The sequence below is a fragment of the Diuraphis noxia genome, unplaced genomic scaffold (assembly GCF_037042655.1).
Source record: "Diuraphis noxia isolate RWA-SAM2 unplaced genomic scaffold, SU_Dnox_SAM2 contig0005, whole genome shotgun sequence".
Lineage (NCBI taxonomy): Eukaryota > Metazoa > Arthropoda > Insecta > Hemiptera > Aphididae > Diuraphis > Diuraphis noxia.
Genome location: NW_028301715.1, coordinates 3,045,434 through 3,072,345, shown reverse-complemented (window position 1 = coordinate 3,072,345; position 26,912 = coordinate 3,045,434). Strand labels below are relative to the sequence as shown.

The window sequence follows — 26,912 nt, the reverse complement described above, 5'->3', positions numbered from 1 at the left end:
TGGAATAGAAAAATTGAGTAGTACGAATTTATAAAATCTACAGGAATCAGGATACCAGATAAACGTGTGATAGTGAAGCCTGAAGCTTTTTACTTTTGGCATAGTCACTAACACCATCTAGTGTACTTTTTATAAACTATGTTATAAGTATTTTATGATGTACAAAAAAATTATAACTCCCTTAGTCCCTTCATAATTAAAGTCATAAACAAGTATATTAAAGTATCGTAAAAAGCTGATGAGATCGTCTTGATATATATACCTTTGAATTGTAAAGGTCAATTCACTCTAATTTTTAAATTAGACTCTGGGCTATAGCTATGAATTTTCTATTGGGAGGGTCCATACCTCTTTCATACTTCATACTTAAAAGAATTTTCTGGTAACCACATAGTAAAATGCATTCAATGATTGGAATTAATTTGTATCAATTTTGTTTTATTATTTAAACTCTCATCACAATACAATACAGGCACTATCAATACACCTTGGGCACTATACTGTACACTATAAATTTAGTATAATATAATATATTAATATAAATTATTTATTCAGTTAAAAGTAATGATTTAAAAAATAAACATTTTACATTTTTGTATATACTAAACATTTTTTATTTTCTACTTTTTTAAAGGATGGGTTTGAACCCTCTAATTGACACTTGTAAAATACTTTAAAAAAATAAAATAATAATAAATACAAATTATGCTACATCATTTAAAATCGTTTCAAACGGATTACAATTATTTATTTTTTATCGTCATATAAATTTCGTCATTTACGAAGCCTACGAGTCAAACAATTTCTATCTGTTCCTTTACGTTTTTTTTTTGCTATATTTGACCAAACTCCACATCATCTCTACATTTTTATTTAGGGTCTAAGAAATTGTATTCATGATGAACTTGATTATTTTTAAATCCATGTTGTTGCAAATTAGCATAAGTTTTCCAGCTTTCAGAAAAAAATATGAAATCATGTCTAATAATATACCAGTTAATGATAGGTATCAATGTAATTTCTGATCTATTTGGCACACTAACCATAACACAATCCTCTGTTTCACGACTAAAACCACCTAACACCCGTTGTTGAGATAATATAATATACAGCTATAGTACCTACACACCTTGCATTATTTTTCCGGCGTACGAAAAGATTTTCATCTATGATCTATTTCTACTAATGCATTTGAACCACCTAACACTTTGATTGTTGTTGCTCTCGATGTGAAAAAACACCAACTTCTCGTAAGTAGTTGTTCATTAATATTTTATATTTTATATTTAATATTTATACAATGTTTTTAGAGGATGACAGCATGATATTTGTTTTCTTTATCAGACCCACGGCAACATGAAAGAAAAACGGATTTATGTGAAATCAATTTTTATAATTTTTGAGTGATCTCAGACTAAAACCACGTATTATAAAAATTTAATTATAAATTTATAATGCTTTTAAAGGTTTTCAAAATAAAATAAATGTTAATTTAAATGAATGATGTTTAAATTATTTTGAGATAAACTTCAGACAAATCGATTTGCCACAGTCTAAAATTGATTCTCTATTATTTTTTTATGTCATTAGGAGTAAATTTGAAGATTAAAAAAATGATTCTCTGTAATTTCGGTTTGTCTATGTTGTGCCTAGGCAGTGGCGGCGCCAGGGGTGGGCCAGGGTGGGCCCGGGCCCATAATAAAAAGTCTCGGGCCCCCCCTGTGGCCCACCCCAAAAATTAAATTTCATCATACTAGAATACTAAAAAATATCTCATGAATAAATCAAAATATGAAAATATAAAGTCATAATAGATGGCGTGAACAACATTTTGAATGGGTTAAAAACCATGCACTATGCTTTCAAGCCTCATAAATAATGTGTATTTTCCAGCGGCTGAATACGAAAATAATAAGTTATACTTACTAGTTATTATTAAATATTAATCAAGGTTATTAATAATTTTGTTGAAAATTCCAAGAACAACGGAATTAGATTATTAACCAACTACTTATGTCCTATGATAAAGAAAATAAAAGGGAAAGCATTCTATTTTTATATACTTTTACATGAATATATATTTTATTAGGAAATAAATACTATTAATACATGTTTACAAATCATTGTTTACTGTTTTAGTAAGTTAACACGATGAAGTGTAAAAAAAATTGAAAAATTGGAAGTTGACCCTCCCCCTCCCCCCTCTGCGCAATTGCCTGTCATCACTATTGTTTATATTATATATATATATATATAAATATCAAGTCAACAATTTGGCCCTCCTTAAAATATTTGGGCCCCAGCCTGGCCCACCTGGTATTAAAATTCTGGCGCCGCCACTGTGCCTAGGCCAGAAAGAATAAACATAGTGCTGACATCCAGATGATTCAATGAAAATGAAAAAAAATAGTAAAGAATATACATTTTTCACCGAAACTATTGCTTTTAATTTTTAACGACTTAAAATTATACGAAAAATCATTTTTTTAAATACGTAATATTGTTTTCTAAAATAATGAGTGTCCTTTGTTAATCTATTGTTCTGTGGTTAAAGTGGTTAAACGGATCACAGATCACTGTCGTAGTGTCGTTACCCCTGTTTCTATCTACCTTTTTACCTAGATAATGCACAGTTTATAATACCACAGATTATATGATACAGTTCATATAATCTGTGATAATACACTGATTACTGATATGCACATCGTATACTTATCATATTGTTTTTGTTAATAAGTTTTTTGGTTATGTTTTATAATTTAAATTTTTTTTTGGAAAATATTAATAATTGTTTATTTGTTATTACTTATTACTTAAAACTTTATCAATCTAGATTCTAAATAATATTATTGTATTCTATATTATAAATAGTTATACAGGATGATTTTAATTTATCTTAAACGTTATATAAGGTTTAAAACTACGATTAATTAATTACCTACTTAGTTGTTGATGTTGTCTTTTAACTTAACTGTGATATATTCTTTAGTGGTAGTTCGTCAATTATTAGATTTTAATAGTTTTAATATAATTTTGTCAAAAAATTGACTCAATGCATAGATATGAGGTAGCTTTAATGATGAATGAAAATCGATTAACAAATAGCTTTAAAAGTTACGTTGGCTGGGATGATGACGAACAGGTAAAATTCTTTGGTTTCAGTTTATTACTTGGCATGACGTTATGAAATAACACTTTAGACGTATATCAAATGTTCATTATACATTTGTTTTTATGTAATAAATAATTTATGGCCATTGATTTCGGTAGTGATAATACAGTAGATATAACTTTGTAACCGTAGCATTTTTCTATAAATGTAGGTACTAAAAATAGTGTTAATAACGTTGTTATGACATACTACTTTTGGTTTTATTAAGAAACTATGTGAGTGCTGTATTTTTTTATACGTATATATATTATAGATAGGTAAAAGATTTTGAGGTTTCATCATTTCTTTGATTTTTCTATAAAATTATATATACCTATTTATATCTTAATTGATATCCAAAAATATTATTATTATTTATGTATATAAACTGAGAATTGTCATAATTTAATTCACTTTTAATATTTATACTTAAGAATATATGTTTTTTGACACTATTGTTCAAATGCGATTAATACCTAATGAACATTTACCTCAATATTTACGTACAGTTTTCATGAAAAGCTGGACTCAAATATAGAATACAGAAATATAAAATATAAGATAATAGTGTTATATTATAAGTAAAACACGGAAGTTAAATGACTATAAAATATTTGAAATCAGTTTATATTTTACAATCAATTCAAATACTAAGTATTATTAAGAATATTTACCTAGATATTTTTCATGTTTTTTTTTTTTATTGTCATAGTTTGTAAAACTATTGTTTACTGTATACATTCAGTTAAAATGTTTCTCTAATTAAAAAAAATCACCTATTGTACTAAAAATGTAAATAACTAATTAAAACAAATGTTAGGTATGTTATACCCTAGTAATTTGATTAAATTCAGTATTTATTATTTTTAGATTTCAAGTTGTGAAACATCATTTATTGAGAATGAACTTTCACCCAAACTTCATCCAGGTATTTAAAAACAATGAATTTATTTATAATAAATGTATTTGATTATGAAGCTATAGGTAGGTACTATATATAATGTTTAAATAATGCATAGGTATTATGTTTATTATTATTATTATTTATTATTTGTTATTTATTTTAAATAGTCCTACTAATTCAAGTACAGTAAAACCTCTATATAATGGAATCGGTGCTAGTGTAGTGTGTGATCTCGTTTCTGGTGTTGCATGCGATCTACCAGTTTGTTTTTGGAAATATAAAATATAACAATCATAATTGGTAATTTAAAAATAAACGCCTCTCTTTTTCTTCAGTATGGATATTTTTGCATTTAACCATGATCCTTCAACACCCTGTGTGTGTGCTAGGGATGGTTATAAAATCCGAATATCTGAATTATCCGAATATCCAAATCCGGATCTGAATCAAATTCTTATCCAGGTTTCCTGAATAATTAATGGATTTGATAAGCTAAGCGCATAACATCACTGGTACTTAAAATGCGTTCGAAATTGTGTATACCTATGTCTGAAAATTATATTATAGAATTAAAATATTATTAGTATATAAAATGAGTCATTGAACAGCAAAATCGAGTTGAATAATCCGAATACTTTGGATAATTCGTGAAATCCAAATATGCCCACCACTAGTGTGTGCACCTGTTAAGAGGACGTCTAACCCGCATGTGTTGTCTCCGTCTTACACACATACGACCTAGCAAATTATTATTTGCTAGTTTCAATAGGATATTGTCAGTTTTGATATTAAAGTGAATCCACCTATTATCAAACTTTTAGGTAGCAACATTATCTGTGTTCTCTCGTTGGTTTTTTACGATATTTTAATTTTTAAGTGAGTTATGAACATTTTAAAATATTAAGTGAGTTATGGGTATGTAAATTATGAATATTTTAAAATGTTCATAACTCACTTAAAAATTAAAATATCGTAAAAAATCAACGAGAGAACACAAATAATGTTGCTACCTAAAAGTTTCTTAATAGGTGGATTCATTCTAATATCAAAACTGACAATACCCTATTGAAACTAGCGTACGAACATTTCCCATGTCGTACGAGTGTAAGACGGAGACAACACATGCAAGTGTGACGTCCTCTTAAGGGGTCAATATAATTTTCTTGATGATTAACAGTTTGATGAATGAACCTTTCTGATGTTAAATATTGGTATGAGAGCCACTCATCTGAATGAATGACAGAACCACCTTCACATTCCCTTTTAATAATAGGTAAAAGAGTATCCTTGTCAAGCATATATAAGAGTTTCCGTCATAGAGAGGTAGGTAGTGTTGCATATATTATTTTCATTGGGACTAATGACATTTTTTGTTATAAGGTGGATTCTGTTTAATAGAGGTTCTACTACTTCTACTGTATTAAAAAGTTTATTATACAATGTTGTTGGCTTGTGTACGAGGCGAGCTGGTTAAACCTAGACTTGACCTAACATTTTTTAGAGGCATAGAAAAATGTGTGTATAATATATTTTATTATAATATATTCATTGAGATTATAGACATTTTATTTGTTGTGAAAATGTAATAAAATTAAAAATATTTGTGTGTACTTTATACAACTACATCATTTTTTATCTACTTAACAAAAATATTGCATACAAATACAATAACTACAGAAATAAATAGATGAATACATAATGTATTATTTATTTACAGTGGTTGACTTGGAAATAAAGTAGTAGAGGTACTCTAGCTACTTTTAAAATGTAGCGTTCCTAGCATTTTAATAAAACTTACATAATCATGGCGGTGGGGGGGTTAAAAGCTTACATAACAAGCCGTCCCAAACGCTCCCCTTTAAAAAAGAAGTAGGGGTACGCTAGCGTATCCAAAAAATTAGTTGAGGTACTTAGTCCCCCCCGCGTCCCCCCCCCCAAGTTAACCACTGTTTATTTAATATTAAGATAAGTGGATCTTTACCAATTTCTGGACGCACAGCTTCACAGAAAACCACATGTCTTAATAATAAGTTGCTTTCAGATGAAAGCATGAACTTACTCCTAAATCATCTAATCTACCATTTAGTATTTAGTGTTTACTGTGTTAAGTAATTCTAGATTTTCTATGTACACCATGCCGTAAAATATTATGAGACATTATTATTATCATCATTTATTTTATTTTTATTGATATCAATAACACAGTTATTAATTTACAATTATAACATATAGATGTTGTTAAAAACAAAATTATGGGCACTGTCCTAGTAGTAGAGCACTATAATTTATTGTTCACTAGGTTCAACCAAAAATTAAAGTGTGTACTTGACTATGTACTGTGATTTATAGTACATCCTCGTCAACATTTTGTTGAGCTTAAACATCAGATATTCATATATAAAAATAAAAATAGTAGATAATATAACGCAAAAAATAATAAGACAAGAGAAGAAGAAAAAGAATCATTATTGCCAATGGTAGAAAGAAATAAGGAAAGAATTTAACCAATGTTTAGTATAAGAATCTCAAGTTCATTTTATTACATAAAATATAAACTGATGATTCTAAAGAAGACATACATTTTTGAATAAGGATGGATAAAATAAAATAAACATGACTGCATTGTTGACATATACATATTATATAAAACCACTGTTTTGGAAATAACTATAATATTAAATAAAACGAAACATCACAAGTGGTCATTGAATGCTCATGGATGTACAGTGATTATGGTTACTATAATATAATTCAATTATTATTATTAAATAATCAAAATATCATGATAAAAAATATATTGTCTAAGTGTGTAATCATTGATGATTATTTCATAGTCTACTTAGTAATATGTTTCTATCTCATATAATATTGGCCAATTTCTCCATGGTTAAAAATTGTATTGGTAAAAATTTGAAAAAAATTTGTCATATATATATTTGTCACCTAACCCATCAATTCTATCTTCAAATAATTATTGTTATAATATTATAGATATAATAAATGTTTAAAATGAGTAATTTGAGATCTTATGTATAGAATATATTGAGATGGGTAGTCCAAGTATTGACTTAAATCTTTGTATTTTTTAGTTGGTGTAAAAATGCATATGACTTAAGTGCAATCACAAATATATATTTAAATGTCAACAATAACTAAAAATGATTATAATGATACCTGTTTGTTTTGGATGTTAAATTTTTGTTTAAGAAAAATTAACTTCTGTAGTTAACACTAATTCATATTTAATCACATTGAATGTTATTATTATGAGAATAATTAGAGAAATAGTGTTTTAGTCTAAAAATATATTATTATTATATTACAGGTGAAATGATAATCGCTGAAGCACAAAGTGTTTTATTATTCACTCCAGTCAATGAACAAAAAACTGGGGTATCAGGTGTTTTGTTTGTTACAAATTTCAGACTTTCTTTTGTTACTTCAAACGAAAAACATTTAAAAGTAAATATATTGTTTTTAAGTTATTACGATGTATGAATTTTAACTTAATTCCAACTTTTGTTTCAGGAAACATCATATCAAGAAAATTTGCTTTTGGGTCACTATGATGTTTGTCTTTCCAATATAGATATTATATATTTATTGACAGGAGATAAAAAAAAAAGACTTATGACAGGTCATCGCTTTAATGATAAAGTCAAAGGATTACATATTATTTGCAAAGTAAAGGAATTTATTTTATTTCATATTAAAATATTTAATTAATAAGTTTTTATTTATGGAAATAGAATATGCGAACATTGTCATATAGCTTTAAATTTTCACCACTTGGCCATGGTAAAACATTAGCAAATGTTTTATTGCATCATGCATTTCCAAAAAGACATCAGCTATTATTTGCTTATGATTACAGGTAATTCATTATTACTATTATCCATTATTAAAAATCATATTCAGCTGTAATTACTTTTTAGCTTTTTATCAAAAAGATCTATAATGAATAATTGAGAATTGTATTAAGATTTTAAATCTAGATTTAATTGTATCTAGGATTTTTAAATAGGAAGATAGAATATTTATTCTCTCTTAACAATCATGTAGAAAACCCATATAATATGTAACCTAATCAATTGTAAGCTAATAACCATGATGTTGATGCTGTACCAATAAAAAAAAAAAAATAAAAAAAATATTTATTTTATTCACCAAAAATGAAAAATATTATAATTGTAATAAATTACTTTATAGGGTAAAACCAAGTCCCTTTAACGTTCCATCCTTTATTTTTGATGATTGATAATGTTTTGAGCCAATTACTAATAATCTAAATTATATGAGGTATATTAATATAAATTAAATCATAAGATAGATTGTCTGTATTATTCAAGATACCCTAATTCTAGGTTGCATGAACAATCATTAACTATATTTTAATGAATTAATAAATATTGATTATAGATATTAATGGTCTTTAAAAAGTTTAATATCCTTTGATTGGTCCATTTAATTTTAGTGAACCATTAAATTAATATATTATTCATGCTACCTGGCAAACTTAAGTTATCTAAGAAATAAAAACAAGCTCAGAGTTAGGTTCTAAATTTATATTTTTTTATGTAGGGAGCCAAATGTACAAAGTAGATATTCAACACCTACATTTAGATGCCGGGATGATTGGGAAAAAGAACTTCAACGTACCAAATGTTTTGGTTGGACCTTAAATTCATCTAATAATAAATTTCGTTTATCTCCGAGGTAAGTTAAGAATTCATAAAATTGTTATTATTTCTAAGATATTATAATATTTTTATAGCTTGCCACAGTATATTGTTATTGGGTCTGCTGTAATTGATAATCATTTGCGAATAGCAATGCAACATTTTCGAGATGGACGACTACCAACTTGGTGTTGGAGCACTGTAAACGGAGCCACATTATCTAGAAAGGCAGATGTTGTAGATCCATCAAATCTAACTCAAGAAAATGCTATGTTAGAAATAGTTAGAAAATCGCATCCTGGCCTTCTTAGACCTTTTATAATGGATTTAACCAAAATGTTACCATCGCCAAAGGATGTTAATCAGAGTTTTATAAAATTACGAGAATTATGTGCTCCTGGTTTGTTAAAATAATTTATACCTAATTATTTGTATTAATTATTATTATTAAAAATGGATTTGATTTATTAGAAAGTGCAAGGCAGTTTTGGGTACAAGATAATCATTTTTACTCACTTTTGGAAGCTAGTAAATGGTTACAATATGTTTCGAGTTGTCTAAACTCAGCATTAATAGCTGCTAATAAACTTAATAGCAACGAGTCAGTTGTACTGCAAGGTATGCACAGTTAATTTACTTAGAGATAACAATTATGAACATTTTAGATTCCGAGTTGAGGTATGAATGTATTGATTATACAATGAAGAGTTTTTTTTTGTATGTAATCATATGTTATAATTTTTCAACTACTATAAATTTGACTATTTTTGAGATTTTTGTAACAATAATTGAACATAAAATATTCATAATAATAATCATGTCTATGGTTTTGGCTATCTTTAATATTTATCAACTGAAAACGACCTTGTATTAAATTTTCAAGTTTTTCAACCCAACGAATAAAATTTCAAATTTCAAATGTTTACAAAAAACTTAATAAAAAAAAATGTTTGATTATGTATAGAAAAATAAATGCAATAAAAAATAAACATTTTATAAAAAATTTAAGTACCTAGGATTATCATTAGTTTTTGAATAGCTATAAAACAATAAAATCATCAAACGACAATTTATTAGTTTACGGGTGAAAATCCAATACCTAACTTAATAAGCTTGTAAAAATTAATTTGACTTTCCTGTAAACACTTTTTTTGTTAAATATAGATAAATTTAAATGCATTCTTGTGTTTGATTTTCAAACCTTTGCAATAAATAGAAAAATGTATATGAATTTCTAATCCGAATTAATTTGCCAATTTTCATAATTTTGATGAATTTTGACAACATTTTAATTTAAGGCGTTAAGAGGATGCCACAAACGCATGTGTTGTCTCTGTCTTACAAACGTATAACAAAGCAAAATCTGTTTAGCGTGGGACAACTTTACTCCCTTTGTATTTATAGTAGAGTTACCAAAATTCCACAATGTATAGGGGAGAATATTATCTGTGCAACAGCGTCGTTATTTTTTTGATAGCCAATAATTTTTAATAATTAAATAAAAAAACTTATGTTCTCTAACTGATAACTTAGGTTAGGTTAGGTGTACTTATGTTATCAAAAAAATAACGACGCTGTTGCACAGATAATATTCTCCCCTTACGTTGTGGAATTTTGGTAATTCTACTATAAATACAAAGGGAGTAAAGTTGCCTCGTGCTAAACAGATTTTGCTATGTTATACGTTTGTAAGACGTAGACAACACATGCGGGTGTGGCGTCCTCTTAAGAAAAAACTATTGTGGATTTACACTCGACTTTTTTTTAATCTCAGTGACAAATTCGTAAGGAATGTTTTATTACATTTTCCAGTTTTTTTCACAAATAAAAAGATTTTTAATCGTTTAATATTTAAAAAAAAAAAAAGAACATTAATCTTCTGTTTTTGCATAAGTCTGAGGTTTTCTTTATCTTTTTTTTTTTTTGGCAATGCTGTCTACCGCACATTTGTCGTCTACCACGCATGCGATCTACTACATAGTTAACAATATGAATGAATACATAAATGTAGAATTTCAATATACTATTTAATAATACAAAAAAATATATAGAAATATGCGTTAATCAATTTTAATTAGGTACAATATAATTTCACATCTCATAAAAAACAATCAAATATGTTGTCATTCTTGTTTTTTAGACGCCACCATTGTTCCGCCAAATACGAGGGCAGCAATGATGGAGATGTACTATGCATTTTTTTTATAATTCGAAGTTTTAAACCAAAATAATCACCAAAAGAAAATATTTAGATACACGGCAGTAAACCGCATATGACATGCCGTTACTTGTACCGTTGTAGACGACAAGTGTGCGATAGACCGCATACAACATGAATACCGAGTGTATTACTATAATTTAAGCTGACATTGACAATTTCAAGTGTAATTTTTTTGACAAAAATGAATTTAACCTACTGTATTACTTATAGGAAAATTTGTTACACATACCTTTCCACTCTGCTCACCCAAACTTTAAATACATATAACTTATAAACTTACTGTCTTAAATTTTGATTTGTATGTATCAAAATACTTTAAAAAAATATTCTACTTTGGAAAATGGAATTAGAAATTTAGAACTGTATGTTGTTATTAAAAAAAAAAAACTCAGACATTTTAAGGAAAAAATGAATAAATATTTTTAATGTTGTTTATTAACAACTAAAAACTAAATAAGATTTTTTCAATATCATTTATACTTTTTTAAACAATGAGTGTTCAATCATAGAATAATCTTCTAAAATACTTTTTTTTATATTCACATTACATTATAGTTAATAGTGATTACCTACTTATGAATTATTATTTTCTTGTTCCAGAACGAGATGGACGTGATTTATGCTGTGTAATTTCTAGTCTAGCACAGTTGATAATAGATTCTCATTTTCGATCCATTGTGGGATTACAAACATTAATCCAAAAGGAATGGGTTGTAATGGGTCATCAATTTTGTACAAGACTTGGTCATGTTAATAGTACCGATTCTGTTAAAGTAAAGTATACATACATATTACATATATATAATATAAATAATTTTTATAACACTATATAAAGTTGATAAAACTGAAGAGTTGAGCAGGTATTGGAAAATTCATACTTTTAGAAATTACTAACATTATTATATGTACTATATGGGTTAAAAATTCATTTAAGATTCTGAACAAAAAGATATTTTTAACATTCACTAAGTATTTCTATTTGCAGTTTTTATAATCTGCCCTATTTCCGTTGAGAATCGTTCTTTGTTATGCATTTATGATTTAATAACTAAAATTAATCACACCTACAGAATAACAAGGTACATTATAATTTATAACCTACAATTCAGCAAAACAATTTTCCTGGTTTTATTTATTTACTATATTATACATTTAAGTTGATCTCATAGACATGTAAAACAATTATTTTATTTACCTATGGTATCTTCGGGGTCAGACTGGCAACAAAAGGCCCAGTCTGCGATCTGATGAAAGGGCCCTTACTAAGGTTGGACTATAAATTGTAAGTCCGTTCTCTACTTCTCCATTTTTGTATTTAAATAAGATAACAACTATATGGAATAAAAAAAACACATTATAATGATAAACATTTTAGATAAAAGTGTAATATTTTACACACATACTTTTATTTATAGCAATTTGTTTGACTTTAACAAATTACAAATATGAAACAATACATAATATGATAATAAACATTTAAATGTAAATAATTAAAAAACTTAAATAAATAACAATTAAATTTAACAAAAGTTTTGAAAGTTCATTAGAACTCTTTGCAATACAATCAATAAAGCTTTCATTATCAATTTCAACATTTCTTTCTATATTCATTAATAATAATGCTTCCATTGTATCTTGGGAAATAGTCGATCTTAGTTTTGTTTTAATATTTTTTAATATTATATAATATTAAAAAATAATAATATAATATATATTTTATAATATTCATTTTATATTATATATCTAAAATCAATAAAGAGCCCTTCTAAATATTAAGACATGTTTAAATACAGTTACTAAAAAAATGGTAATCTTATTTAAATTTAAAATATGAACATAAAGTTTAGGGGCCCAAACTAGCTGGGGGCCCAGTCCGCGATCGCGGACCTGCGGTCCGGGCCAGTCCGACCCTGGATACCTTCATATGGTCATCAAATGACTTTCTGTTTCATGTAATACTGAATGATTCTTTATCAATGGACAGTCATTAATAATAAAAAGTATAATTTTTTTTTTTTTAATGAGTACATTGTTTCTATTCAATAAAAACACATTTTTTGTTTGTTTTAAGTGTCAACATTCAGGTTTAGTTTTATATTTCAAAATAGAATATTTTTCTGAGTATTGTGATACTTAAAAATTGAATTTATTATGGGTACCTAGTTTACGAGTTTATAGTGTTTAAAATTTAGATAAGCCGAGTGGAGTGGTATGCTGTGACATTGCAAAATGTCATTTCAGTACCTGATACTTCAGAATAACTTCTGGAATGCTCAGAAAAATATTTTGCTTTCAAAAATTTAATTAAAACTGTGTTTTGTATTTAAAAAAATTTAAATAAAAATTTAAAACTTATATATTTTTTGAATTATAAGTGTCATACTTTAAATTAATCAAAAAGTATAAGTGAATAATAGGACTTAAGGACTTTCAATACACACTGATAGAATTTTCTGCACCTACTATTTTTTCATATAGGACACCTAAGTCTTTTTATCTATAAAAAATTATATTAAATATATAAATGCGTAAGATGAAATAATAATATAAGTAGGGATGGGCCGATATCACTTTTAACCGATAAACCGATATGTTATGCAGATTTAAATCCGATAACCGATGTATTCAAAACTTTGAATTTCTATCCAAAAGCATGAACCGATATTATAAAATACACGATAATACTTACCCATAAGTACTAAGTAGTAACTAATAATACTGTAATAATCAATATTATTATATATTAATATATTATATAATGATCAAATTAAATAATTAATAAATATTTAATATTTAATACAAATAGAGTTAACACAGTTGTACATAAATAATAAATATTAAATATTAAATAACAAAGTTAAAAATTTAAAATGAAACATTTTCTTTCTTGTTAGTTAATAATAAATTATAACTTATTAATTTATAAGTTTTAACTATAGTCTATAAGTATAATTTTAACTTTTTAATAAAACAAATAAAAATTATAATAAAATACAAATCACATAATATTTAAAAAATAATAATTTTCCCCTTTTCACTTATTAAACATTCCATGTTTAATTTTTAATACAATCAAATATTTAATCTATGTATGATAAACTGTTTTTTTTTCATATTGGTTTTAAAAAAAAACTGATACCGATAAAACCAATATTGCCAATATCGGCCGATAATCGATATCGGTTTATATATCGGCCCAGCCCTAAATATAAGTATACAATGAAAATAAAATTTATAAAATTAAAATTATTTTTATTTATTCGATTATATATGCTTTAAAAAAATCAATTCAGAATTTGTATTTAATAGTAAAATTGTACATATACTTTATTATTATATATATTATACTCTTGAAGTCTTTCTTGATTTGTTTAACTCATTTCAATTTTATGCTACAAATTTCTCTTATTGTTCTGATTAAACTTTTACTGTCATATCTCAAGAAGATTTGACTATAAAATCTAATAATTACTCATGAATAGTTAATTTAATTTAACTCATGACCCTGATAATTCAACTAACTATAAAAGCTGCAATTTCCACGCCAAAATACTACTATACAGTATACCGAGTGATTCTTTTATCATTGAACACTCATTATTTCAAAAATTATTAATGTTTTTGAAAATATTTTTTTACATAGTTTCAAGTTGTTCAAAAACCAACGTTTTTATTAAAAAATTTTATTTTAAAATATTTTTTATCCTTATAATTTTTTAAGTATTTTACTTTTTTGAATGACAACATAGAGTTTTAATTTCATATTCCAAAGCAGAATATTTTTCTAAGTATTTTGATTCATAAAAATTGAATTTAAGACGAGTAGTTTATGAGTTTAGATTGGCAGAGTGGAGTGGTACGGGGTTAATGTTTGTCCACTACTCCGCTTGTCTAAATTTTAAATACTTAGAACTTATAAACTACTGAACTTAAATTTGATTTTTATGAATCAAAATATTAAGAAAAATATTCTGCTTTGGAATATGAAATTAAAACTCTATGTTGTCATTCAAAAAAGTTAAAAAATTAAAAAATTATAAGGATAAAAAATATTTAAAAATATAATTTTTTAATAAAAACGTTGGTTTTTGAACAACTTGAAACTATGTAAAAAAATATTTTCAAAAACATTAATAATTTTTGAAATAATGAGTGTTCAATGATAAAAGAATCACCGAAATATTATAATTGTTATGATCATCACAATTTTCAGCTTGATATATTATTTACCCCTGAATGTTTTGTATTTAATGAATAATGAGCAATAATTGGCCTCTAGTGTAAAAAGAAAAGTATTAAAACAAATCTACTTGAGGATTAAATGTTTATATTTTTATTAAGATATATTTTAAGAAAAAAAATATATATTGTATTTAAAAATAATGAGTAAAATGTGTATAATAAAATATATATAAAAGCTTTTATTTAAAAAATTTCAATAACTATATTCTTCTTCATGGTATACTGTCCAATCTTGAATACAACCATCTCCATCTGCATCATACTGTTCTCCTAATTTCTGTACACAACTTTTTATATCAATTTTCAACTGTTCAGGTAATTCCATTTCATCAATTGCTGTACTATTAATATTGTTAGCCAAAAGTCTTGTTGAAATAGTGTATTTGCAAAGTTCTTGTAAAGTATATAATGGAGTATTAATTTTAACTACTAGTGGAGGACGTTCATATTTTTGGTAATGAAAAATCTCTTTCCCGTTTCCTAATAGATATCTTTTTGTTATATGGTCAAAAAATTTCCAAGTAGTATTTACATATTCAGGATCATCAATATGATATTCAGGTTCATCATATAGCAAACAAGTTTCACATTTATAATTTTCTTCATATGGTAATTTCTTCCATATATTAATGTCTGAACCAATGCAATTTACAAATTTGATGCCTCCTTCATCTTCTCCCATATTCTAAACATTCAAACATAAATTATTTATAATATTGTTATAGTCAATATATCATAATATTATTAAACAGTATCTGGTTAGTTTTTATCTCATTTTTATTTTTCTGGTAGTTATTCAAATTTTACTAGAGACTTTATTTACTAAAATATAAAGAACATGTGTTTAATGTTCATTAATTGTTCCTATTTTGATAATAAAAAAAATCAATTGTGTAAATGTTAATTTTTTTTTATCAGTGTATCAGACATAAGTTGTAAGTTAATTTAAATTATAATTTTCATTTTTTTATGCTCTTACTTGATGAATTTAAATTTATTACAAAAAAATGTATAATAAACAATATAAAGTACCTACTTCCTACACTATTGAACACGTCATTAGGTAATACCTATAGGCATATATGCCGTGTTGCATATAAAATATATAGTAATTTAAAAAATATAAAATTCGATTTTTTATTATACTTACCAATTACCTTTCACTGAGAACTTTTCAACATAATCATTTGCAATTTAAAAGAAAAAATATTTTACTTTCAATTTATGAAACATAAACTTAAAGTCTTAAACGTTAAACTATTAATTTAATAATTTATTGTCTTGTTTTTTATTAATGCCATTTTTTATTTATTGATAAGATACAAGTCTCAGATAATACATCCGAGACTCCGCGATTTAGGATACCTTATGAATTTTGTCTACAAGCACGGACTACTACACTGGACTGGAAACGTCATGGGAGGCGGGTGACGGGGTAACGGGACGCTTAGTGTCCGCGAGAGAGGTGTAGAGAGAGGAATAAGTACGTGAACTTATCTAGCGCTACCTGGTTTACCACAGGCTTACTATACTTTCAAACGAATATATAATATAGGATGATACGACAAACGTATTAAACTATAACTTATATATAACTAATTAATAACTGCATTATTATTTATTATTTATTTTTAATATTATAAAATAATAGTTTCATACACGTCATTGAATACATTTAATATATTTTTTTATTTTTCTGAACGATATTTACAATATTTGTCACCAATAATTACTGCATTTTAAAGCTTAATTATTAATATGGCAACAATTTTAAAAAAATAGGGTAATTTGTCAGTATAATTTGTTTATGGTGATGACTGATAAATTATCTTTATATTTAGAATTCGAAATGTTCGGATGTAACATAATATACGATGTGTAATAATATGTTAGTCAGTGATTTTCATAATATAATATAATATATATTATGTATAAATGTAGGTCTATTTGGCGGGAATTCAATATTTGGTTAGTGGTTTATCATTGAAGTATAGATGGCGCCAGATTAGCTCATGTACTATTTCCCCTTACTAAAGTAAAGATCGTATTATTCTTATAACTATATTATACATTTATACTGATCTACATCGCGATACTATCGTAGCCCGTAGGTTGTGCGTTTTGTTATGCAAAAGTGTAACAAAATAATATAAAACGTAAATATCAACTCATTTATTTACGATCTACCTTCTAGATTCAGAAAATTACAGTTATTTACAAAATTAATATATTTATATTTTTGAATTTTAATGTATAAAGCAAATGAACAACAAAATATATTGATGTGCGTTAACAATTCAGAATAATTAAAACAAATGTTTTAAACCCAATAGTATATAATATCTTAAGATTGTTTCAATGATTTTAATCATACCAATAGTTTCATACAAGCCCAGGATAGGACCTAAGACGATCCCCTCTTCATCAATTGAAACAATTCTTAAAGATTATTGAAATATATTTCTTAAACTTAAACATTTTTAATTTAGTATGATCAAAACATTAAAATATACAATTTTTATATTATAATATTATATAAAAATAAAATTAATTATTTTTTGCAAAACTTTTCTTGCTTTGTATGTATCAAATGCTTTTAAGGTTTTACCAAAGCTTAAATTCTGTGAACATATTGTGTAGACAAAATTAAATCATTAATGTTGAGTGATGGCAGATTATCCTATTTTTGTTAAGATAGGAGTTTGAAATTAAAAAAAAATTGAACTAGAGGTTCTGAACACCTCTGTAGTTGTACCACTGTCTTATGTGTTTATGTATTATCATTTACTGTGTTAGAGTCAGTCGTGTCGCGTACACATTGAAATATTCAATGAAAAGGGTTATACATAAAAAAATATACCTATGCATTGTATGTAAATATAAAATTATTTTTTAAATTGTATTAATTGTTTACATTTATACATGTACTAAAAAATAACATAAGGCCAGTGTAGGGATTACATCCAACCCCCCTCCCCCCTGTATATACTACTGGTATTTAATTGTTTAAGTATTACAATTTTAACCCTAACAATTATAGGCATATATCATAGTATATAATAATTGGAATGTTGAATTTTCAAATATAGATTGTTGTCTGTTAATTGTTGGCCAATACATAGACACAAATACAAAACTCATATATTCATAAACCAATATTGTGACCATATGTTAATATTTTAATTTTAAAAATTATTTATGTGATAATTTATAAACTTGCTTATTTATATTTTGCAGTCACCCTTGTTGTTGTTATTTTTGGATTGTGTTTGGCAATTACTTCAACAATTTCCTGCAAAATTTGAATTTACCGAGACCTATTTAACCACACTTTGGGATGCTTCACATGTTTCCATATTTGATACATTTTTATTTGATTGTGAACGGGATCGTCACTGTGCTACTAAGGTTTGAATATTATATCGAATTAATAATATATCTAAGTTACAAAATAATCTTACACAGGATGTTAGTCCACTAATGTTACGATCAATTTGGGATTGGGAGGAACAGTTTATGGATCATGATTTAATTCAATTTCATAATCCTCTTTACAATGCCTCTAAAGTTAAAGATGATCTACTAAAAGTATCAACAGAGATTTCTTGTCTTAGTATTTGGACTCAATGTTACTATAGGTTTTTGCCTACTCTAGAAATATCAAATGGAGGTAAACCACTAGTAAGTGTCATATTTTGTTTACGTAAACTTTTAAAATAATTAAATTAAATTTTTTAATCTTAGGAAGATTTTGCTGTCAGAACTATAATCAGTATGAATGATAATGATTCTAAGGATACTCGAGAAGTCTGTACACCATCTAACATTGGATCTTTTTATCCATTTACACATTGGAGATCTAGTAATTCAGTTCCACCATCAACATTAACAATCAGCTCTTTATCCTTAAACACTAGTGATTTACAAATGGAAACATCGCTGGTTGAAATACCCGAACACCTATAAACAGCAACAAACTATTTTTCATATTAGTTATTCTGATATTAAAATACGTAGTTCATCAATGTGCTTGTTTTTGGCAGGTTATTTACATGTATCATATAAGGCTAATTTTAATACCACTGGTAACCATATAAAATAAATTAATATTGTACAATACATTTTGATAAACTAACATATAGTAACTAATTCAATTGACACAATTTCTAATATAATACACTTGCAATTATTATTAATGAAAAATTAGTATTATTGAATGTTAAAAATATATTTATATTTTATTCCAATTTATTTATTTTAGCTGAAAATGAATCTAGCAATGTGTGTTGTTACCTAACTTCTGTTATTAATATGATAATTTATTTTTAAAACTACTTTTTACAGTTTAAATTTTAAAATATTTTATTATTGTAAAATACATTGTGTTATTGTTAAGTTTACTTTTAAACACTGTTTAAGTATTAATTTGTTTAAAAAAGTATTGGTACAAAATGTGTAATAGAATCAAAATGTGATATATTATAATAAAAACTTTACAGGAGATATGATATTTAAAATTTAAATAAAACTTATGTACACCCACTGATTTCTTATAGAAATCCAATATTTCATACTATTATAATATTTGAAGTCAATGATAGAAATTGACATTAAAAAAGATAATTATGTATGCAAAAAAATGAAAGAAAGATTGTAAAACCCAAATAACTATTAATTGCTTTATTTATATTCTATAACTAATAAGTTTATCATATGGTGATTAATTACTGAAAGTACCTTGTCCTCCATATGATAACAATTTTTATTACTGTTTGTATAGTTTTAAATTTATCCAGTCTTGATAACCATAGATGTTGCGCAAATATTTCATTTATGGCAATAATGTTATCTAACATAATTCAATGCCATACTCGCCTTCGTGAAATAAATTTTAAACTTCTATTTCACTAGATACATTTCTCTATTTTTTGTTCGGTTTTTTCTTATTATTCTAATTATGTATTAAATTCCCCTATTCATCGTCTTATGCAAATTTCTAATGAAGCAGCTTTTAATTCTCATAAACAAATTTGTTTACTGGATCTTTCTTAACATTAATATCTATACTTGTAATTATATTACTAATTATCATTAGTTTAATTGTAAATATTTATTATATATTTCACATTGTTTTGGGCTTCAGCCTATATATTATTAAAATAAAATAATAATCAAACAATATATTATATCTTTCAAAGTTATTTCCACAATGGTAAATTTTAAATCAATCAGTTTCCATTTGTCCTGAAGATGATGATGCATCAGATTCTGAAGATTCTGAACTCGAGTCATCAGTCGACATATTATCATCAGAGCTGTCTGAATTCACAGTTTTTAAAATATCATCATTGCAAATCACATTCCATTTTTTTAACTTTTTGATGTCTAAAATTCATATTGAAATGCAAATTATGTATTAAGATATTCTACATTGAATCATAATAATATAATGCTGTTCTTACCTAATGAATAAAAGTCATTAAGTGTTAGTGTTTTTGAGCCTTTTTCAACAATTCCACCATAGACAAACAAAGTATTATGTTTAAATGCAAGTCCACTATGTGATCGCGGAGTTGGTTTCTCTGAATTGATCAAACTTTGAGGTTCTTCAGATGTTAATTTGTTCGGTTGTTCTTTAACTGAAACTGAAATTAACCATCAATAAAAGTAATTATGTTATATTATTGTATTACTACTGTTATGTACTTAATCTCCAAGTGGGTGTATTTTGTTCCAAATCTAACATATATAAATCATTATAGAATGTACTAGTTAAATCGTCTTCTCCCTCTTCTTCATCATAAACACCTCCAAATATATATGCCTTATTATGTCCAGAGATTGGTGAACCAGATAAACTACAACGAGCAGTTGGTAAAGAACCAGCTTGTTTCACTTTTGACCAACGATAATTTGAAAAATCTGTATCGCCTTCTAAAAATCAGAATCATGATAATTAAAGATAGTAGAAAATTTATAGTATATTGTTTCTATATATCCTAATAATATAAACATATGTCATATGTTTTTAAGTTAGGAAAATCCTATTTTTAGTTATTCTTTTTAATAAAAAAAAATCTTAAATAAAAAGTAACTGCAGATTTCTTACATTATTTATGGTTTATAACAGACATGGAAGTTTTAAAGTACTCCTCTCCCTAACTTATGCCAATGATGAACTAATTTGTTCTTATATTTTAATTTAGTTTAATCCAAAATTCTATAATTAATATTTATAATTTTCTTTGATGGATTTTCAACAAGGACTGTTTGGTTCATCTGTTTCTGTATTTAGATAATAATTGCAATGTTAAAAAATGAGTATTCAACTCTTAGTAACACAACAATAACATATAATTAATAACTGAAAACTATTGAATATACATAATACATCATTCACAATGTGTAGGTATTGATCATTTATCTTTTTTAGTTAAAATATAAACTTACTTTCAGGAGTCAACATGTACATATCAATTAAAATTGTTCCTTTGTCATAATCTTTTTTTACTTTTTCTTTATAATAACCACCATATACTATAATTCTACCATCCTCCATAGCAAACATTTGACAACCAGATCTTGGTGAAGGGGCTTGTCCTAAAAATAATTTATTATAACCTTTTTAATTAGAAAAATACACAAATATTTATCATACCAGAAGTTTTGATAGTTTTCCATTTATAGTCAGCTAAACTGAATGCATATAAATCATTAAAATATTGATAATTATGAGTATTATCCTGAAATCCGCCAAATAATACCAAATGACGTTTGCTAAGTACCATTCTGTGCCCACTACGACCGCAAGGTCCTCCTTCAGCCCTAAATATTAAATTATTAAAATAACTGAATATCCATATTTACCAAACATCTGAATATTTATAACACATTTATTGCCATGTGGACATCAGTAATTCTCAAATTTTATAAGAGTCTGTCATGCCAACGCTCATAGTTGATCATTACTACCACCACATTTTTACAAGGCCTAACCTAACCTAATCGTAAATGAATATGATTTTATATCATTAATGTTATACTAGGTAATTGTGTAGGTGTAGCAGGAATCATTACGTTTTTTTTTATGTGATTAATAAATTTTTTTGAAATATAATAGTAACTACGAATTTGGAATGACCATTGAAAGGTATACTTTGTTTACCGACAATACATATTGATTGACCGTATCGGTTAATGCAACAATTACATTTTCTTAACTAAGTGAGAACGATGATGCAAACATAATTTACATGATTATTTATATAATTATATTGTCAGTCACACCAGGCACCTAAGAGATGCAGTAGAAATATGAAATTGAATGTGATCAAAATCTTAAATAGGGTCCTTGGTGGTTATTTAAATGAAATACTTAAATTTAAATATTAACATACAATATTTATAAAATTAATATGAATCACAAGAATCCTAATCTATGTAAAAAATTTTAAATATGCATAAAAAATAAAAAATTTGTGGGTACTATTTTTAAACTAAATTTGACACTAATTTTTGCTGTACAATTAGTTTTTGAAATATGACAAATTTAAATCTGAAATGTTGTAGTGAAATAGATTTCACTAAGGCTACAATATAATCTAATTATCATATTAATAGTAAAGAGTTTATGACTTACATAATTTTTGTCCAATTTCGATTCTTTAGTCCAAAAACCCATAAATCATTATAATGATAAAATTGATATTCTGAAGGACTAGCAAATTCTCCACCAAAAATCCACAACTGTCCATTATCTACAGCAACACTTACTGCAGAGTGAGATGATCTAGAAGGTGGTGCACCAGGAGCATCCACTAACGTCCATGTATTATGACTAATATTATAAAATATTAAATCGTTGTACATTATCGTCTGTAAGTAAATGTGTTAAATAATCAAGTTTTACTAAGAAAAAAGAAAATTATATTATATTCTAAGCATTTTTGTTCTAAATATTAAAATATTTAACTACAAGTTAACTTCTGGGAAGAGTGATATAAGTGTAGGCATAATAACCTAACCTAATGTCTTTTTTTTTTTTAACACTTAGAGTAGTAAACATTATGCACTTATTAACCTAAATTTGCTATCATAATATATTTAAAACATCAATTTTTTTGATATTTATACATATATGTTTATTGAAACATATAAACACAATTAAAAAAAAAAGGTGGGGTAAGTCGTGGATGTCGTTCTGCTGTACAGTAGGTTACAAGTGGGTTACTGTGATGGATGGAATTAAATTTGATTTCAATGATATTATATCATTGTATACGAAAAACGATTCTGAGCAAAGACGGTATATCTGTCTAGGATATATTATAGATTATAAAAAATCATATCTTAGATTTAAAATAAATTTTTTTTATGAATTTCTAGCATAAAATAATTTGAACACTGCCGTAATTTTTACGTATTTAGTCAAAATTCAAACTTTGAATGCTTGTAAAAAAAAATTGTCATTACGCATTTCTTTTATTTTTGAATTGCTATTGTAAAAATATGATAGGAGGCATGTATTAAATTTTCAAATCTTAGATATAAAAGAAACATTTTTTATAAATTTCTAGCATAAAATAATTTATGAATTTTCGTGGTTTTTATGTATGTTTGTCAAAATTCAAACTTTGAATCCTTATAAAAAAAATTGTGACCATCAATTTATTTTATTTTTGAACTGCTATTGTTAAAATGTGTTAGAAGCCTTGTATTAAATTTTCAAGCTTTTCTACCGAACAAATACATTTTTATCGATATTTATAGAAAAAAAAACTAAAAAAGTTGAAAAATTAAATTGTCAGTAAACAGCGCAAAACAAATCTAAATATTTTGAAAATTTTATAAAATATATAAAATGCCTATATAAACATTCAGTGAAAATTCCAAGTATCTGCGGTCATTTGTTTTAGAGTTACACCAAAATAAGGAAATCGCTAAAAGTGAAAATCCAATGTTGTAAAAATTTAAATTTCAAATGCTCATAATAATTTAATTTGAATTTCCGGTGGAATTTTCATTTGTGATAAAGATTGAAAAACTTGTAAGGAATCTTGTATTAAATTTTTAAATCTTAGATTTAAAACGTATAATACGTTTAGGATACGTAAAATTTCCAGTTTTTCCCTTAATTTTTAGTTTGTTTTTCTCGATTATTTAGAAAAGTATTAAGAATTTTTTACTTTTGACCCCCCAAAGTACCAACTAGATTCACTTTCTGATCGAATGTGGTACTGAAGTCAAAAATCAAAGCATTTTTACTGTCCCAAAACGTGATGACAGACACAAAAAAAAAAATAAAAAACACACATGGTAAAATCAATACATTCATCGTTCCGCTCAGAATCTAAAATTACATTTAATGTTAAAATAATAAAGACAAAATTAGATATAAACATACAAAAAATATTGTAAACGTCTAAAATCAACTTTAAAGAAAATAATTTTAAGTTAATAGAACAGTTTAAACAGTAATTTAATAATTAGTTATTACAGGAAAAAATACAATTTAAAGTAGAAATTCTTATTTTCTACTTACATTTTTACCATTATGGAATTCACCACCAAATAGAATAATTTCATCTTTATCTGGATGTGGAACAAATGAAAAATTTGATCTCCTTGATGGATTATCAATTTTTGTTTCAGTCACTTTAATTTTTGACTTGTTTTTAGCCTCAATATGAGCCACTATAGTAGATACCTCAGGCTAAAACAAAATTAAAATAAATTAAATGTAGTTTAAAGTTAAACATGCATTAACGTTAGTTACTCAAGACAGAAAAATAAAAATAATGAATTTATTTTGTCATGGATGATGGATATACATATTCAGTGATGGACTGGCTATTTTTGGTCCAGGGTTTAAAATTAATTTATCCCGAGTTCTGTTTTTTTTAACTAAGAGTTCTTCATAACAATATGAGTTAATTAAGAAAGGGCTTGACAGTGGAGATCATAAATACAAATGTTTGGCCCAGCACTACTTGATTTGTAGCACCCTGGGCCATTAGAATTAATAAAACCAATTTTAGTTAATTATATTAATTATTTTATCATCCAAAATTAAGTGGTAGATTAAAAATGGTTGATCACAAATCATAATAATTTATTAACTATTATATACTTAAGAGATTAAAATAAGTCACTTAACTGATTTTTTTGTACTTCATCAGCTCCTACCTTAAATATAATATTATTTCACAAATATACCTCTCCAATTTTTCCTATATCTTTTTTGATCCTTTGAGCTATTTTTTTTTCTTTTTTAGCAGATGCTTTTTCGATGCGTGATGCTCCTTTTTTTTTATTTTTTCCCATTACGACTAATCTTTATTCACCTAAAATCGAATAGTTTTAAAAATATTAGATATAAACCTAGGTATAACAAGTTTAAATACCAAACAATAAGCTTTTAAACAATTTCTAACCAATAACTCACTTTTTAATATAATTATTGACTGGTGAATATAAAATCAATATTAATTTATGCTATACAGAACTAAACTTTTTAATTTGTCAGTTAATACTATCTACTATCTAGAAATCAAAAATCAAAATTCTTTATTTAAATTACTCAAAAAAAAAAGAATCAAACGATGACTAATATATTTTGTACTTTGTATTTGTAACCACGTTGTTTTGTTTACACTTTTAAGTTCAATGAAAATTTAAAATATAGATAAACTACATATTTTAAGTTAGGGACGGGTCTGTCCATGGCTAAATACACTGGTATGTTCTCAACTTCGTTCTGCGCATGTATGCTACGTCACTCTGTCCACATTATGCGAGAATGCGCGCCAAAATTTAAATTAATATAGTATTGTAGTAGGTTCCAATGACGATGACTGTCAAATAGTAATACTCTTTCTAGGAACATTTTCTCATAAATATTTTAACTTAATATGTAATATGTATTTATAATTTATTTATTATATTAATTACTTATGTATTTAATATAATGTAATTTTTGTAAAAAACCTTATCCTATTGTGTATAAATGTATAATCATACAATGTAATATGTGATTATAGCCACGAAAATATTTTGTTTTCTATGATGAATGATGATAAGATTATAACAGATGTAAACACTAAACCACGGTCTTAGAAGATATTTTCTAACTTCTAACTTCTAAGACCGTGCGGCGTGCACTAAACAGTCAATTAATGATAATGAATGACAAACGTCAAACACTTTTACACTTAGTACTTACTACTTACCTTAAAAATTAAAATTAAATACTTACAGACTTTGACGTTTAACCATTACCTACCAGTTTCCTGATATTTGAAATACATACCTTACTAGATATTCTTATATCGTATTTTTCAAATTTCCATTTGACATTAAAAACAATGTTTTTCCTTATTGGTTAATATAATATAATATTAATATAAACAAAATATAATATAAAACCAAACAATCTGCGACAAATATATAAATATAACTCGACAGAAGTACATTTTTTTACTCAAGGAACATTTTTCATTTTAAAAACAATTTTTTTATTATTATTTTTTTTTAAATTATAATTAAAAAATGAAAATAAATATTATTTTTATAACTGCTTTTAGATTCTGAACGAAGTGGAGAATGTATTGATTTTACAATGATGTGTGTTTTTTTTTTTTTTTTTTGTGTCTGTGTACAGCATAACTAGTCGAAATAATGCTTCGATTTCAAACTTTGGGGGTGGTTTCCGATGTA

At 25.8% G+C, this 26,912-nt stretch overlaps 3 protein-coding genes across 4 annotated transcripts; 1 reads left to right on the top strand and 2 right to left on the bottom strand.

Annotated features, from left to right (window-relative positions):
* Positions 1–2,784: 2,784 nt before the first annotated feature.
* LOC149054729 (myotubularin-related protein 10-B-like) lies at positions 2,785–20,201 on the top strand. Of its 2 annotated transcripts, none has more exons than XM_089228246.1 (12): positions 2,785–3,142; positions 4,022–4,079; positions 7,381–7,517; positions 7,584–7,739; positions 7,805–7,929; positions 8,637–8,771; positions 8,830–9,134; positions 9,206–9,352; positions 11,556–11,728; positions 18,435–18,605; positions 18,663–18,867; positions 18,942–20,201. In XM_089228246.1, exons 1-12 carry the CDS (start codon positions 3,053–3,055, stop codon positions 18,977–18,979), a joined length of 1,740 nt encoding a protein of 579 aa, XP_089084372.1. In that variant the 5' UTR covers positions 2,785–3,052; the 3' UTR covers positions 18,980–20,201. The 2 variants fall into 2 exon arrangements, with proteins under 2 accessions (XP_089084372.1, XP_089084371.1); XM_089228245.1 differs by having other exon boundaries at positions 2,790–3,142; positions 18,663–18,878.
* Positions 15,266–16,615, bottom strand: LOC107168131 (uncharacterized). The gene is made up of 2 exons (XM_015517438.2): positions 16,348–16,615; positions 15,266–15,882 (listed from the first exon to the last, which is right to left on the bottom strand). Exon 2 carries the CDS (start codon positions 15,877–15,879, stop codon positions 15,391–15,393), a length of 489 nt encoding a protein of 162 aa, XP_015372924.2. The 5' UTR covers positions 15,880–15,882; positions 16,348–16,615; the 3' UTR covers positions 15,266–15,390.
* Positions 20,202–20,288: 87 nt separating the features above from the next.
* Positions 20,289–25,850, bottom strand: LOC107168121 (kelch domain-containing protein 4). Its single transcript, XM_015517422.2, has 9 exons — positions 25,642–25,850; positions 25,413–25,540; positions 24,739–24,909; positions 22,837–23,072; positions 21,856–22,022; positions 21,648–21,797; positions 20,904–21,131; positions 20,660–20,842; positions 20,289–20,582 (listed from the first exon to the last, which is right to left on the bottom strand). Exons 2-9 carry the CDS (start codon positions 25,518–25,520, stop codon positions 20,422–20,424), a joined length of 1,404 nt encoding a protein of 467 aa, XP_015372908.1. The 5' UTR covers positions 25,521–25,540; positions 25,642–25,850; the 3' UTR covers positions 20,289–20,421.
* Positions 25,851–26,912: the final 1,062 nt, after the last annotated feature.

Coding starts and splice junctions, on each gene's coding strand:
- LOC107168131 (XM_015517438.2), bottom strand. CDS start 15,879: ATGGGAGAAGATGAAGGAGGCATCAAATTTGTAAATTGCATTGGTTCA.
- LOC149054729 (XM_089228245.1), top strand. CDS start 3,053: ATGCATAGATATGAGGTAGCTTTAATGATGAATGAAAATCGATTAACA. Junction 7,518..7,583: donor CAAACGAAAAACATTTAAAA/GTAAATATATTG, acceptor CTTTTGTTTCAG/GAAACATCATATCAAGAAAA. Junction 8,772..8,829: donor AAATTTCGTTTATCTCCGAG/GTAAGTTAAGAA, acceptor ATATTTTTATAG/CTTGCCACAGTATATTGTTA.
- LOC107168121 (XM_015517422.2), bottom strand. CDS start 25,520: ATGGGAAAAAATAAAAAAAAAGGAGCATCACGCATCGAAAAAGCATCT. Junction 24,910..25,412: donor ATATAGGAAAAATTGGAGAG/GTATATTTGTGA, acceptor ATTTTGTTTTAG/CCTGAGGTATCTACTATAGT. Junction 22,023..22,836: donor CGAAATTGGACAAAAATTAT/GTAAGTCATAAA, acceptor TTTAATATTTAG/GGCTGAAGGAGGACCTTGCG.